Source organism: Vanacampus margaritifer, chromosome 9 (assembly GCF_051991255.1).
Source record: "Vanacampus margaritifer isolate UIUO_Vmar chromosome 9, RoL_Vmar_1.0, whole genome shotgun sequence".
Lineage (NCBI taxonomy): Eukaryota > Metazoa > Chordata > Actinopteri > Syngnathiformes > Syngnathidae > Vanacampus > Vanacampus margaritifer.
In genome coordinates, this window is record NC_135440.1 from 4,677,806 (window position 1) to 4,693,950 (window position 16,145).

Below are 16,145 nucleotides of genomic sequence, written 5' to 3' on the forward strand. Positions count from 1 at the left end.
TATATTTCAATAGAAAATTGCTAGTTATATCTTTACAAAGTTTGACATTGCTATTAAAGAAGTTGTGGAGTTCTAATCACTAAAAACTACACTGCTGATGAAAAAGACAAAAGTCGCAACAGCTGCATTAAAAAAAAAAAGAGGGCTTGGCCGATTATAATCGACCGACTATAATCGGCCAATTATTGCCCTTCAAACATCTGCCAAAATAATCGGCCAATTAGGCCAAATAGACGATTATTTTCCCCTTGAAACGTTATTGAAGAACATTTCCGACGCTGTAAAAATACCCTGAATGCACCATTTTGCTTGCTTAGCATTAGCAACTAGCAAGTGTGTAGCGTATGTTATTCTGGTTATTCCGTTGTCCCCCAAGCGTCCTTTTTAAGCTGTTTAATGGCATCCCAGTTGGCGTTAACTATAAAACTCAACACACGACAATAAGAATAACATCCACTGTGTATGTAAATACAAAACATGCTTTCTTTTTAAAACATCGCTAGCCTGGCGCTAATGCTAAATGCGAAGGGAGGATCCCATTCAAATGCTAACCGGATGTTAGCATTGACTTTGGGAGTGTTTTTCCTTCAAATAACAAATATTCACCTACATATGCTGTGGGAACTCATACCTACAGATAAGATAACACTATGCAAGGGCACAAATTTGTCCCAATGTGTGAAAAACGAGTTATCTTAATAGAATTTAATCGGAACTTTCTTCTGCTACTTTAAGTATGTACACCATGGCTCTGTCACGTTAGGGTTAGGGTTAGGCCAAAACACACAGGAACAGTCAGTATTTGTTCTTGCTGTTTTTTCATTTACTATTGAGTAAATTCTATTCTTATTTCACGTTTACAACATAATTTGTGCTTGACAAAAACAAAGTGCAGGGCTGAATGGACATGACGCTACGATGACACTTTTAAGTAGCAGCTTTAGTAGTTGACTATATAGTTTTGAAATCACAAATTGTTTTAATCACGATTTCAATCTCAATCAAATAATCCTGATTGCTATTTTTCCAGCCCAATTATTTCCAGCCCAGCGTATTATTTTTGTGAAGACATAATTTTGAATATAGCTGAGCTCTTGCATCAATCTCACTGATTCGATTATACAGGTGGAACTGGAATGACATGTGGCTGGTCAGTATTGTATGTACACAGAGTACAGTATAGCCAAATCACCAGAATTACTCCAATCCAATGTAATAAACACACACACATAAAATGACATAACAAAGCATACTGTATTACCTAGTGTGAATGACTCCTCGGGTTTCAGTATTTGATCCATTTGTTGAGCCACGGTTTTATCTTCTGTCTTTTCCTCATCATCTTTCCTGGGCTCTGCCAATATCCTGGCTGATCCCTGACTCTTTCTCACAGTTCCATGGACAGTGTGTTTCCTGCTGTCTGGTCTGATTGCTGTTGTGTTTTTTGTCTGTGATAAGGTCGACTTCTCCAAAGACATGGTGACTGAGGTAGTTGCCATTTTATTGAAAAGACGTTTATCTGCTTGTCCCCCTAATGGAAAGGGATCAGGGATCCTGTTGTGTGCGTGGAGTTTTTAAAACAAAACAGGAAAACATTGTTGTCATTCTATATGCATGTTAATTAATAAATACATTATCAATAATTGAAAATCATGAAGTCACATTACACACCCCCATACATCTGAAACACCACTGTTTCTGTCTTTTTTTCCAAACTCTTCATCATCACCATGATCATCCTCCTCCTCTACTTCCTCCAAGTCATCTTCCTTATTTTGTCCTGGTGTCCAGAAATGGTGACTGAGTAATTCTGGCCACTTGATCCTGAAGAACAATCAACACATGTTTAACTACAGAATCACAAATGTGCAATAAATGTTTTAAAATTTAAACTAAACAATTTGATTAGTCTTCCTATGGGCTCACCACCTTTAGGTGGGGCCAAAGGGGTCGGGTGCGTAGCGATCGACAAAATCGCGTGGACATCGGGGGACAGTGCCTATGGATTGGCAGACCGGGGTGGTGGTCCCCCTTTTTAAGAAGGGGGACCGGAGGGTGTGCTCCAACTTTAGAGAGATCACACTCCTCAGCCTCCCTGGTAAGGTCTATTCAGGGATGCTGGAGAGGAGGTTCCATTGGGAAATCAAATCTCAGATTCAGGAGGAGCAGTGTGGTTTTTGTCCCGGTCTTGGAACAGTGGACCAGCTCTACACCCTCGGCAGGATCTTCGAAGGTGCGGTGGCTGGGTAGGGAGGGAGGAGGGGGTCTGGGGACCTGGGGGCGGCTGGGTTGTGGCGGGTGGGAAGGGGGGGCTGTGGGCCGGTGGGGTGCCTGGCGGATCTGCCGTGCCCCGTTCTGCTGCGTTGGGCTGGGGGCGCGGGCCGTGTTGGGGTGGGGGGCGCTCCTGGCTCCTGGATTTGCTCTCCGGCCAGTGGCCCCTGCAGGGCCCGCGGGTTGTGCCTTGGGGCTGCTGTGGTCTGGGGGAACCTGGGGGGTTGCGCTTGCTCTGTCCTGGACGGGGTCGACGGCTCCCCTCTTTGGTGGAGGTTTTCATACATACCAGATCCACCACACCAGCATCTATCGAAATTCAAACACAATCTGCTTCTTCCTCTGGTCGTTGAATCGGTGGAAGCTGATGTCTGTGGATCTCACTCTGCTTTATCTATCCTTCCTTCCTTTCCTCAGTCTCTCCTTTGGTCTCTTGAGGTCTCCCTAATTTGCTGGAATTAAGATGTTTCTGGGGTTGGTGAAAGACTCTGGTTGGTAACACAGTGGGTAGTAGGTGATGTCTGGTTGATGCTGGATTTCACTTTCCTTTCTTTTCTTTGATCCTTCCTCGGGTCTCCTGACAACCTCACGACTCTAGCTGGATTCTGAAGTATTTGGTTTAGGTGAACGGTATGGGATTTTTAATAGGTGAATTAATGAGTACACACTCACACGCACGTACACATGCACACTCACACCCACACATGCACATTCTCACGCACATACAAAAAAAAAGAGAGGGAGAGAGAGCAATGATGATGACACGTCGAATCGGTAAAATTACCGAATGAACAATACTGAGCTCTCTCAAAAAAATAATAAAATAAAATAAAAAGGAAAAGGTTGGTGTGCCCTCTCCGGGGATGAGATCCTGCCCCAAGAGGAGGAGTTCAAGTATTTTGGGGTCTTGTTCACGAGTGAGGGCAGGATGGAGCGGGAGATTGACAGGCGGATCGGTGCTGCGTCTACAGTGATGTGGACTCTGGATCGGTCCGTTGTGGTGAAGAAGGAGCTGAATCTAAAGACAAAGCTCTCGATTTACTGGTCAATCTACGTTCCTACCCTCACCTATGGTCACAAGCTATGGGTCGTGACCGAAATAACAAGATACTGGATACAAGCGGCCGAAATTAGTTTCCTCTGCAGGGTGTCCGGGCTCTCCCTTAGAGATAGGGTAAGAAGCTCGGTCATCCGGGAGGGACTCAGGGTCGAGCCACTACTCCTCCACAGTGAGATGAGCCAGCTGCGGTGGCTCGGGCATCTGGTTCGGATGCCTCCTGGGCGCCTTTCTGGAGAGGTGTTCCGGGCATGGAGACGACCCAGGACTTGCTGGAGAGACTATGTCTCTCGGCTGTCCTTGGAGCGCCTTAGAATCACACCGGAGAAGCTGGCTAACCCTAAGTGGCTGGGGAGAGAGAAGTCTGGGTTTCCCTCCTACAGCTATTGCCCCCGCGACCCGACCCCGGATAAGCAGCAGTAAATGGATAGATGGATGGATGGAATTTGATTAGTTTAGGCTTCCGTCATGTACAGCATGTGTTTGTATGTGGTCTGACCTCTCATCGGGATTTTTGGTGTGTAAAGCTCGAAGAAGATTTTGGAAACCTTGACTGGGAAGACTGGTTGAAGACACTGTATAAATAGTAGTAATATGTCAATATATTATTGTTGAGTCAATGAGTCAACGTGTTCTCTCAAATTTCGACGCATTAGTTTATGTGTGAAATACCTATTTGCATGGGAGATGGCGGTTCCTGGTTTAAAATCATTCCAGTGAGTTCAGTCTGGTTAGCAGAGAAAAATGGTGGTTTACCTACAACAATAAAAAAATTTTGATTACTCTTAAATGACTGTGTTTTTTGCATGATTTTTAGCCAATGCAGTGATTGGGTAAATACAACAGATTACACGATACAAAGTGCAATTTCAGGAGAAATTGCGTGGTATTGCTGAAAAGCTGAATGCTATTAGCTGAATGCTATTAGCTGAATGCATGTGCTTATGAAGTAAATTTAAAGATACATTTTGTGAAAAGTGGGATTTAATCATTTCAGAGAAATTATAATCCATTTCATGATATGATAGTCAGTTAGTATCGAATCATCAAATGTACAAAAATGCAGCCCAAGTCGGGTTTGAACCCAGGTTCTCCGTGGTGGGAGGCAATTGCTCTAGGCACTGACCTAACTTGACTTGTTTAAATTCTTTTTAAAAAGTGTCATCTGATGCTGAAAGCCAACATGCATTTCATCATTTCAGTGAAATTATAATCCATTTCCTAACATGATACTCAGTTGGCATACATTTATATCACTTAGCATAACAGCCATGGACATATTTGCAATGTACAGTTGGAGGAGCAATTTCAACCTGCAACCTCCTGGTTACTAGTCAAAGCACTTTACCAACTGCGCCACCAAGAAGTATCAGACACCTGGCAATGATGACCAGTTGTATGCATGGAAGTGGGCGTGGAAAGTGGGACTTCGAAAAAGTTCAATGTCAGTCCCGTTGAAAATGAATGGGTAAAAGTTGATATTAAACGTTAAATTGTGCGAATACTGTAAGTATGGCGATGATATATACCCTGGGAGGCGTGAATTTTTGAAGCAAGTGTAAATCGGAAGTACTATGTGGGAGTTGTTTCACGGCAAAAAAAGTGTGGAGTATAAAAATCACAATAACATATGCTTCAGCATTCCCACAATAAAGAAAATAACATTTTGTGTTTGGAGGTATCATACCAGTGTACATGTAGTAGAGAATACAACCAAGAGCCCAGAGATCTGAAATAAATGTTTTTTCTGATCCCTGTATGACCTCTGGAGCCGTGTAACTCGGAGTGCCTGAAAATGTAAATACTCACATTAATGTGAATCGGACAGTAAGACCAATGAATTATACAACACTGACCTTGAAACCTTTTTTCCATATCATCATATTGATAGTTTCCCTCTGCATCATCACATGAAGAACACAATGACAAGAAATCTTCAAGAGTTTCGCTGTCTGTCTTCGAGTGACAGAAGTTACTTAACTTTAAAGTACCACTACTATCCAGCAGAATCTAGTAAAGGAAAAAACACTATCGTAAATATTCATAATAATTACATAATCATGCATTATGGCATTATGGGGTTGACATATCCAAACCTTTGTTGGTGTCAAGTCGGAGAAAATGATTCCTAACTTATGTATGTGTTCCAGTCCTTTGACCAAGTCCCATCCAAACTTTCTAACGACATCTTCAGGTAGACATCCATCACGAATAATCACAGATTCCAAGGAACCACCTAACACACAAAAAGAGGGAGTTAAAGTGTGTGGGACACTCTGTGACACATTTTAATATGTTGTTGTTTAAACAATATAATAAACACGCCAAAATGAACGCTTCCTTGAATCAATAGATATTAATTGTGTATTTCATGATTAAGAGAGAAAAAAAAAAAGAGGTCGTGCCAGTGAGCTGTCACAGCTTGCAAAGTTCACAAAAACATCTCCTTTTTACAAAGCCGTTTCATTATGTTTTTGCCAAAGCAATCGTTGAACTATATTATTTGTACTTGTACTCTTTCTTAAATATGCTTTACGGATTATTTAGTTAAAGGCACAATTGGAACTTGTCTTAAGTGCAAAAAACAGAACAAAGACTGTGCAAATGTTGTTTCAGACAATACCGAAAGCACAAATGTGATTTTTCGTGTACATATACTATGACTGCCACAGAAAATAGGTGACACCTAGTGTGACACCATAAAAGCTAGGGATAGACCGATTATTGGCCGGGCCGATTAACAGCACCGATATTTAGCATTTTGACGAATATCGGCATCGACCATTTTGAAAAATCAGAGAGCCGATAATAGATTCTTAACTTCAGGGAACTAATTTAAATTTACATTGGTTTAAATTTTTTAATGTTCGGAGATGCTGCTGACCCTGGAAACTCCTTGTACCATGTGTTTTTGTTTGAAACTAAAACTAAGATAAGTACAAATTTAATTATTCAGATATTTTGAAATTTTGGAATACTATATTTACTGTAGAAAACAATTGTTTAAGTTTTTATTTAACTTTTGAAAACATGCTACTTCCCCTGACAAATCACAGAACTTTTTGTTAGATTTATAAAATAAAGATTTCCATTGACTAAGATTTTTTTTAAAACACTCCGATATTTTACTAACCATAAAAGTTGTTTAATAAACATATGCTTTCAAATTTCCCCGAAAAAATTTAAGAGCTGGAGTTTGTATTTTTTCAAAATTTTAAATAAATATCGGCTCCAAATATCGATTATCGGCGTCCTTGACTACTAATAATCGGTATCGGTATCAGCCCTGAAAAAAACAGCAGTCTACCTCTAATAAAAGCCATGTTAAAAGAAACAAGTACAGTAATTAAAGCTGCAAATGTACAAATTTATCGAAATATATCTTTGCAACAGCCTTTTTATTTGACCAATTACGACTCAAACATCTTCTAATTAGCAGATTACCAGCTGTTAACAAAGAGTACTGCTGCAAGCCTCTGGCCAATAGTTTTCAGACTGGATTTGGGTTCGGATTTCCCGCCCTCTGTCATGTGACATCATGTGCACATTGAGCTTCACAGGGAGTCAATTTTTCACAAAAAATGACTGCTAAGTAATATTTCTCTCTTTCTTCGGATGCATTGTGGAAATAAACAAACAATTGTGAGCGTTAAGTAGGGAGTGTGCAGTTTCATTTTTCGGCCACACGTGACAGTAGCAATTCAAAATTCAATTTACTGCAGCTTAAAAGCTGCATTGTGTAATTGGTCATTTTTTACTCGCGACTGCCACCTCCGGCCTAATGCGTAACTGCAACCTCTGTGTCAAACTCGTGATGGTGTGTGTGCGAGTACGTGCACTCAAACAAACTCTTTGGGGTTGTTTTTGTTGGTTTTATTTTTTTTTCCTTTTTCCTTTTTCTTGGAGTCTGAGATGGAGCCGGACTCTTTTTTTTTTTTTTCATTTTCCAGCCCAAATGTGTTGTACGCTCGCAAACACAAGCACGACTATGAACACGAAGACGAACAAGACATCACCCTCCACCACTCCACCACATAGAAAATTATTTAACTTTAACATTTTAAACTCCACAATACAACTTTAATATTAGCTACTGACCTGTGCAGAGCTCTACCACTACCCACAAGTGCTTTTTGGTCTCATACCACTCATAAAAGCGTACAATGTTTGGATGATCCAGATCTTGACTTAGACGGACCTGCGAAGGAAACAAGACAATGTCAATCTTATTTTACTCACTGATTAGTCAAATTTGAGGGTTACTTCATCTTAACTATACTGTTCATTTTATACCCTGCAATAAAAGTGAGTGAAATCCTACATGGTTGGTGATCTCAGGTCTCTTGACTTTGTCACTGCATTTGAGGGCTACATAGTTTATATTTCCCTTCAGTCTTCCTTTATAGACAATCGATGTTGAGCCTCCTCCCAACTCATCATACAGGATGAAGTTCTCCATCTGATGTGAGAAGAAATGATTTATTGTATTTTAATTTATGGATTTGATGACATGTAGCCTATATTCTGTTAAAAACAGGCCGTTAAACCAGTTATTTAAAACAAAAGTCACCAAACGTATTTAGATTTGCTGTAGGTCAATAAGGCCATCTTAATAAATATATTTTTATCAAACGCATTGCTTACCTACCTAAACTTCTTCGCTCTCCTAACCGGAAGTCGGATGATGCGCCTTACTCCAACCCACCCGAGGGGCGTAAGGGAAACATGCAAGTCGCAACAAATGACAGCGGTCGAATTGTGTGTGTTTTAAAATATATATTTATTTTAATTTCTTTCACATGAGCGTGGTTGCATTATCTCAGGCACTGTTTTAGGTGTTAAACGTTTCATTTCGTATTGCAGCATATACCTTACAATGGTTTATTCCGGCGTTGCTAGGAAACATAACAAACTAAACAAAAAGTTTAGGACGGATCGCTCGACAAGCAAATCCTATCTAATAATAATAATAATAATAAGCGGCGAATAAAATGGATAGATGGATAATTATTATTATTATTATTATTATTATTATTATTATTATTATTATTATTATTATTATTATTATTATTATTATTGTTATTATTGTTATTATTATTGTTATGATTGTTATGATTGTTATTGTTATTATTTGTATCATTATAAAAATAAAACCATTTAATTTGGAAAAACTAAAGCTAGAAAAAAGTGATGAGACCAGAAGAACAAAAATACAGTACAATGGGCTTCTGTCATGGAAGATACAAAACACAGAGATCAGGTCCATATTACAGTTTTCAAGGTAGCCTAACACTCCATGCATTCCATGTGGGGAATTCTAATTAGAACACACACAAGCTTAACTATGATAGCCTATACACTGCAGTAACAATGTCGTTTGACTGAATAGAGCACGGTATAGGTGCATTCGCTGACTGTGGCCAGCATATAGCACCTGTGATATCATATTACAATTATGTTCCAAAAGCCATTATGCCAAAGTTAATAGCTAGCTTGTGAGCTGACTAATGAATTACCTTGTCAACTAATAGATTCAGACAGCAGCATGTACAGTATGTTACCATCATCTTTTTGCACAGCAGGATGAATATTAGCATGACACCCCTGAGGGATCAAAGAACTACTGACTCACATTACTAGCAACCTCACACACTCAGATGCACATACTTGTACAGTTGGCATGTTGGGTCAATCTGCGAAGAACTTTGCTGACCTGACTGTAATTATTAAGTTAGTTTAAAAAATAAAATAAAAAGTTTAACCTGTAGTCGGTTTCTGTGACTGTAACTGTGAAAACAACACATTGGATCATGTCCTGGTTTAGCAGACAGTCCATCTGAAGTTTTCTCATAGGAGTCATGAGAGACAACACCTTAAACCTCATTTTTGGAGCAGTTTCTTGACCATACTCAAAAGAATGAATGTGGGGAAACAACAATTGTAACGCTGTCAAGATTTGTGCACCTACAGTCCTAAACTAAACCCATTGTTCCATCAAATGCCGTTCAATTACATAATTTTAAAATTATGTTCATTGGAAGAAAGAAGCAGCACACATTGACAGCATTAATCAAGTTTATAACTTTATTTCTTGATTATGAAATATATACACCTTGATGGTTGTCATAACAAAACAAAAAAATCAAGACATGGATCTTCTTGTTTATCATCTTCTGTCTCTTAATTCTTGTCTTTCAGTGTCCAGAAGCTGTGCTTCAGTAACTCTGGCAAATTCATTCTTAAGAACAACAACAAAAAGCATGTAAATATTTCATGTTGAAATCAAAAGATTTAATTGCATTCAAATCACATTTGTTTGTTTCAACCTCTTATCAGGGTTTTTGTTGAGTAAACGCTTCAGAAGATTTTGGAAATCTTGACTTGGAGGAGTTGTTGGAGACACTGTATCAAAGAGGGGATAGCAATGAGTAAAAAACACCAATGACTCAATTAAATTAAATAAAAAAATGTATTAGCTCTTGACGTGAAAAAAAATCTCTGTGTTAGTGTATGAACCTTTTTGAGTCGAAGGTGATGGTTCCTGACACAAAATCATTTCCTTTAGTTCACTGTTGTAACTAGAATAGAATGGTGGTTTACCTAGAAAACCAAATATATTTAATTAAAAAAAAAATCTTGTCCACAATATACAGTACTGTGGAAAAGTAACTGTAGGTAGGCTCTTCATCAATAGCTACCATACCAGTGTACATGTAGTAGAGAACACAGCCAAGAGCCCAGAGATCAGAGATTGCAGTAGTTTCTGACCCCTGGAGAGTCTCTGGAGCCATGTAAGTCGATGAGCCTGGTAACGATAGTGGTAATCATGGCCTCACAATGAGCTAACAGAATTGCAATATTGAGTGCACACTTTCATCAAAAAGAGAAGAAAGGAATTGTATATGGAGTATCCTAATATCCAAATTATTTATTAGAATTAGGAATAAAGCCCTGGCAAGTTATATGTGTCAGTCGTTCATCCATCTTCAATAACAGACAGTGGGAAGTGAACACGCTCTGCCTGAATGGAAGGCAAATGTGTGAGCCACTACACTATCAGCGAAAATTTTCAGCCAATAATCTGCAGTTCATACAGAATCAACGGGTGATTGACAACCTTGAAACCTTTTCTTGATGACTTGATGTCTTGCGTCATATTTTCGTTTTCCTGTTTCTTCACATGTAGAACACAATGAAAGGAAATCTTCAAGAGTGTCTGTCTTTGTCTTGGAATAACAGAAATTACCCAATTTTAACATGCCACTGCTATCCAGCAGGATCTATTGGAGGAGAGATGATTATGATACAGCAAACATAAAAACATATGATAAATGAAAAATATGAATATTATGAATATGATGTAGTTGTGGCCTGATACATATGGTGACATGTACAAACCTTAGCAGGTGTCAAGTCAGAGAAAATGATTCCCAATTTGTAGATGTGTTCCAGTCCTTTGACTATATCCCATCCAAACTTCCTCACAACATCTTCAGGCAGACACCCGTCCCGAATAATAACAGACTCCAAGGTACCACCTCGTACATTCAAGACAAACATTAGATGTAAAAGCCAGAAATTAAAGGACTACCAATAATGGTAAATAAATACAAGAAAATTGCAGTAAACTGTTCAAGATTGATGACTCGTGCATAAAAACCTAAACAATTTTTGGCCAACATAAGCTCTAAGTTCCAGTGAACAGATCCATGCAAAATTTGAAAAACAGTAATTGAGAATGTCTTAACTGTGAGAACCACAACTGACCTGTGCAGAGCTCCACTACAAGCCACAAGTGTTTTCTGGTCTCGTACCACTCATAAAAGCGTACAATGTTTGGATGATCTAGATCTTGGCATAGACGAACCTAAAAGGCAATGCAAGATTCTTACAGGCCATACATTTTATATCTTTGTGCTCATAAGACAATTTCAGGGAACATAGCCATTGAAATTGTACAGTGGATATATAAAGTGTACACACCCCTGTTCAAATCCTGTACCAGGTTTTTGTCACGCAAAATAAGACCTAGATCAGGGTTCACCAATTCAGGTCTAGAGTCCTGCAGGTTTGAGATGCTTCCGCCCACTAGCACACCGGATTCATATAATCAACTCATCAGCATGCCTGATAACGATCCTGATCTTTAGTATCAGGTGTGTTGATAGGCGAAAACATCTAAAACCTGCAGGACTCCGGACCTCGAGGACCGGAATTGGTGAACCCTGACCCAGATAAATAGTTTCAAAACTTTTTACCCCAATAATGTAACCAATAACCTGTGCAATGCACCCGTCCATAAATCCGTTATTTTTTCTATGCAGCTCATCCTCAATTGAAAAATGATTTTTTCAAGAGGGGAACAAAAATGTGGTTGCACACCTCTACCTTCTCTTAAAATTGGGGTTGGGGCTTTATCAAGAATTAATCAATCACATTCAAACTCATATTTACTGGGAGTTAGCACATGTCACCATATAGGCTACCACCATTTAAAGTAAACGCCAAATAAAGTTCAAAAGTTCTTTTTTTTGCTTTATAGTGGAAGCCTGCAAGTTTTGTGCTAACACTGCCCGACATTTGGAACTGTTCCCTCCACCTTGACTAAGCAAAAGTTCCAGCTGAAGAAAAACAGAAAGCGATGCTGCCGCCACCATGCATCACTCTGTCAGTAATGTGTACAGTAGGCTATGAGGAACATGGGAGATTTTTGTCTCATGGACGAAGGAGCCACTACTTGCCAGAAATTTCTGAAACTTCTTCACTGTTGCTGTTGTTTTCTTCGCAGCCTCCCCTCTCCCTCTAACAAGTGGGTGGTCTTCCCTTTGTTTTCAAGATATTTTTAATGCTTTGGAAATTCTTCTGTAACCTTCTCCTGCCTGATACAGTACTTTTGAACTACTGAAATCCCTCTGATGCCGTGGACGTTCTCTATGGACCTTGAACTTGGGGGCAATCTTTAAATGGTGGCAGGTGTGTGCAGAAGACCATTGAGCATGAGTTTGAATGTGATTGGTTAATTCTGAACAAAGCCACATCCCCAGTTAGAAGAGGGTGTGTGCACATGAGCAACCACGTTATCTTGCAATATTTTTAGTTCCCCATTCAAATCCATATTATTTTCTTTTCATTTCAGTTGAGTTGCACAATTTATAGGTCACAATAGTGGAAGAAGTTTCAAAATTATGTTTTAAACAGGGGATGTGTCGACTTTTTATCACTATACGTAACAAACATAATACTTGGGACCTATTTCAAATCATATGGCAAATTGTCTTAAGCATAAATCTAACATATAATTACATGAAAAGCAATTATCCTACATGGTTGGTGATTTCGGGTCCTTTGGCTTTGTCACTGCATTTGAGGGCCACATAGTTCAGAGTGCCCATCCTCCTTCCTTTATACACAACAGACATAGAATCTCTTCCCAGCTCCTCATACAGGTTAATGTTCTCCATCTGCTATGAAAACAAGAAGGGTAGTTCTAATGCCAAGCCCTTTTGTTCAAAATACATCAAGAAATGGTGTCAATGAGACAGACACAGACTCAACCTTGGAAATACATACATAATTGTGCAGTAGTAGAACATCTCAAAATTACATTTAGATTACATCTGTTATTACGTTTAGATCAAGTCAACTGTAAATAGTTATTTGACCTTCTCAAATGCCCCCAGCAGAGGTACCAAAATAGGCCTTTAAGGATAAATTCCACAAGCATGCTTTAATTTTTACTTGGCTTTTTTTGTGTGTGATAAGGAAGTGTGATCATGCTTGGCGTACGAACTGGGGCATCTTCATTTTCATGCTGGGGCAAGTTTAGTTTACAAATGGGAATTTTGCAGACCACTCTACACCATGCTGGTTGTTATGGCAGACCTAGGACATTACTCAACACTGTCCAGACATGTCATAGTAACACATTTTTCAGGACTATATATTTTCCCCCTAGATTGGCTGGCAACCAGTTCAGGGTGTACCCTGCCTACTGCCCGAAAGCCAGCTGGGATAGGCTCCAGCACCCCCGCGACCCTTGTGAGAAATAAGTGGTTCCGAAAATGAATGGAAGGATGGATGAATATTTATTTTCCCAGGAACTATCATGATAAAGAAGTTCGCGACAGACTGCTGATGACGTATGTAAACAAGCACACATGGAAATGACCATTTTTCAAGTCCAGAAAAAATATATGCGTGTCCATTTAATTCATCGAGCGATAAGTCGATGTTGTAACTATCATGACACAATTACAAACACACACATACACAATGTGCCCACTTTACTACAGCCAACTTTACATAATCAGCAAGTGGACATCTTCTTGCAGTTCCTTATATAAATGCATTTTGCACACTCCAAACTCCTACATGGACTTCAGCGAGTCTGTTTCTGCTTCCGCATTGTATGAGAAGGGCTGCTTTCATTTGGAATCAAGTCAGCTGTGTTCACTCCCACAAAGGCGCAAATGCTCGTTTCTAATTGTGCACGTCGACAAAAACACCAAAAGAAAGAAAACCAACCATGCGCAGTTAGACTGCACTTTGTGGTACACTTGTGCTGGCCATGAAAATAGGGCCCTGTACGTGAAATGTACAAGATTATATAAAGGAGTAAAGCGACATTCCTAGAGAATGTTTTTATTTTATTTTATTTTTTTACGTATGTTGAAGAGATCTGTATTCTGCCACCAACCTACACTAACACATTAACGGAGTCAGAACACTGGTCAACTAATTTTTAGTATTTTTTATTTATTTATTTTTAAATCAGAGATGCAAGTAGACTTGTCTAGATGCATTTTTTTGTGCTGATTCTGAATCTGCCCTCGTATTTCCCCTAGCACATCAGGTTTTCATAATGCCATTAATACTAATATAATAACAATAATATAGTATGTAATATAGTAGGCTAATCTATTTGGTAATGTTCAAGAATTAAGGGTTAGATTCAGCAACAGGTGGATTTTTTTTTCTGAAATGGCATAAATTATAACTCATCGTAAAAATCCGTATTGCGCAAGCTTTTATAGGTCAAACTTTAAAAACAAATAAAATAAAAATAATAAAATACATGATATGCTAGAAAAGAAGTATTGACTTTTTAGCGTCAAAAATATGTTTAGGGACATATAAAGCTATCTTTGATTAAAATTTGCTGTTGACCAGTGAAATTAAAGTTTTGTTTTTGTTCTTTTGTTGTTGTATGAAAGCACTTCTAGGCCATAAATCTAAAACAATCAAACGAAAACCAGTAAGTACACCACTGCCTGACTTCTTGTACTGCATCTGTGTTATTCAAAACCTTGAAATGTTGTCTCTATGTCTGTCCATAAGTGACATTTTTGTCCACACAACTTCAACATTACAGAGAGAAAGAGAAAGTTCTACCTTTGAGCCACGGATGCACTTCTCATATCAAGCGTTACATTTGTATGATAGTAGTAAAATGGATAAATGTCAAGGAGACACCTATGACTTTGATATGACATCACAATGAGTACTGTATAGATATAATCAAACTAAAGACATAAGTTATGCATGCTCTCAACTGTGCGCATTTATTCCAGTAAAAAGTAATTCATTCTATTTTGTAACAGCACTGCAGTCGTGGCACGTTGTCACTGGCAAGTACTCCTATACATCCTTAAAATTGTATTTTTAGCAGTTTATTAAGGTGTCTGTAATTTACTTGAGTATTTATTTTTCTGATTACTTTTTACTTTTACTCTCTACATTTGACTCAGAAATCTGTACTCTCTATTACTCCACTGATGTTAACACAACAACAACAACAAAACAACAAAAACATACAGTAAATAGAGAGAGGTAAAGTCAAATTTGGATAAGCAAGATGTTTTTGATATAATTGTTTGATGTTTCCTTCTCCAAGAATGATTTGTTGTGGAAAACACAAAGTGCATACCACTTGGGAATACTGAGTTGTTCTGTCAATTATGGCATCTTGGGAAGATGCATTTTTCATCGTCACAAAATCAGTCCTACAGAGTTCTTAGTCTTTGCACGTTTCGGAAATTATCTTGAAACATGCCTAATATATTATACAGAAACCATTTCAAAACCTCTGACACTTTACGGGGCCTTTAACAGTATTATTAAAAAATAGCAAATCTTTGGAAACACATTTTGTTTGGTAGCGTCAGGTAGATGGAGCCTACACAAGCAAGATGCGAGAGTTGTGGGCTGACGGCGGATTTGAATGGATTTGACAGCAAATGTTAATAAATTCAAAGAAAGGAAGCCCGACCTGCCCTTCAGAACACACACACTTTCAGAATAGAGTTAGGGTGTAAGATTGAAATTTTCAATGTGTCCTAATAAATAAAGAAAAAAGGGCATTTGTCGCTTCCACAATTATTATAATAACTTACTACATGCTGCTCTTCCTGAAAACTAACATTACATTGTAAAAGTAAACGGCATGGTATCGGTATGGTTTGGCATCGGCCGATACGGCACAGCCGGTATCGGAAGCCAAAAAGTGGTATCGGAACTATACGAGTAAAAATGGTCAGTTATTATGATGTGATTTGTTGGGTTACAAAAAAATGGAATCGCCCAAAGGATTAAATATCCCAATCGGTACCACATCAAATCCAAATTGTCTGGAATCGCCCAATATTAGCCTGAACCAATATAGGCTGTTGTCCGAGATTATTCAGAACACCCTGAAAACAATTTTGACCATAGTTTTTGGTACTCTTGGCAGTGAGAGTAAATTTTGCCACCTCTGCAGTTTGCTGATGTATGTATGTTTACAAAAAAGAAGAGAAACGTTCGTTTAAACCACGTCTAC

At 38.7% G+C, this 16,145-nt stretch overlaps 2 protein-coding genes across 16 annotated transcripts in view; both read right to left on the reverse strand.

The window, feature by feature from the left end:
- Positions 1 to 8,328, reverse strand: part of LOC144057691 (serine/threonine-protein kinase ULK4-like) — a 119,010-nt gene extending 110,682 nt beyond the window's left edge. For 12 of the 13 annotated variants that reach the window (XM_077575527.1, XM_077575538.1, XM_077575535.1 and 9 more), the window contains exons 1-9: positions 7,650 to 8,328; positions 7,427 to 7,526; positions 5,425 to 5,564; positions 5,185 to 5,338; positions 5,016 to 5,117; positions 4,001 to 4,084; positions 3,828 to 3,903; positions 1,672 to 1,824; positions 1,262 to 1,554 (exon numbers count right to left, since the gene is read on the reverse strand). In XM_077575527.1, the coding sequence (XP_077431653.1) occupies positions 1,262 to 1,554; positions 1,672 to 1,824; positions 3,828 to 3,903; positions 4,001 to 4,084; positions 5,016 to 5,117; positions 5,185 to 5,338; positions 5,425 to 5,564; positions 7,427 to 7,526; positions 7,650 to 7,787 (1,240 nt within the window). In that variant the 5' untranslated portion in view covers positions 7,788 to 8,328. Of the gene's footprint in view, positions 1 to 1,261; positions 1,555 to 1,671; positions 1,825 to 3,827; positions 3,904 to 4,000; positions 4,085 to 5,015; positions 5,118 to 5,184; positions 5,339 to 5,424; positions 5,565 to 7,426; positions 7,527 to 7,649 lie in introns of those variants that run through there. The other variant, XM_077575536.1, reaches the window with a different exon arrangement.
- A 1,070-nt stretch (positions 8,329 to 9,398) lies between these two features.
- LOC144057692 (serine/threonine-protein kinase ULK4-like) lies at positions 9,399 to 14,824 on the reverse strand. 3 transcript variants are annotated; one of them, XM_077575542.1, is made up of 9 exons: positions 14,720 to 14,824; positions 12,652 to 12,792; positions 11,096 to 11,195; positions 10,727 to 10,866; positions 10,446 to 10,608; positions 10,032 to 10,133; positions 9,845 to 9,928; positions 9,655 to 9,730; positions 9,399 to 9,566 (listed from the first exon to the last, which is right to left on the reverse strand). In XM_077575542.1, exons 2-9 carry the CDS (start codon positions 12,787 to 12,789, stop codon positions 9,509 to 9,511), a joined length of 861 nt encoding a protein of 286 aa, XP_077431668.1. In that variant the 5' UTR covers positions 12,790 to 12,792; positions 14,720 to 14,824; the 3' UTR covers positions 9,399 to 9,508. The 3 variants fall into 3 exon arrangements, 2 of the variants coding, with proteins under 2 accessions (XP_077431668.1, XP_077431669.1); XM_077575543.1 differs by having other exon boundaries at positions 12,652 to 12,789; positions 14,720 to 14,792; XR_013295307.1 differs by lacking the exons at positions 12,652 to 12,792; positions 14,720 to 14,824 and adding an exon at positions 12,070 to 12,353.
- Positions 14,825 to 16,145: the final 1,321 nt, after the last annotated feature.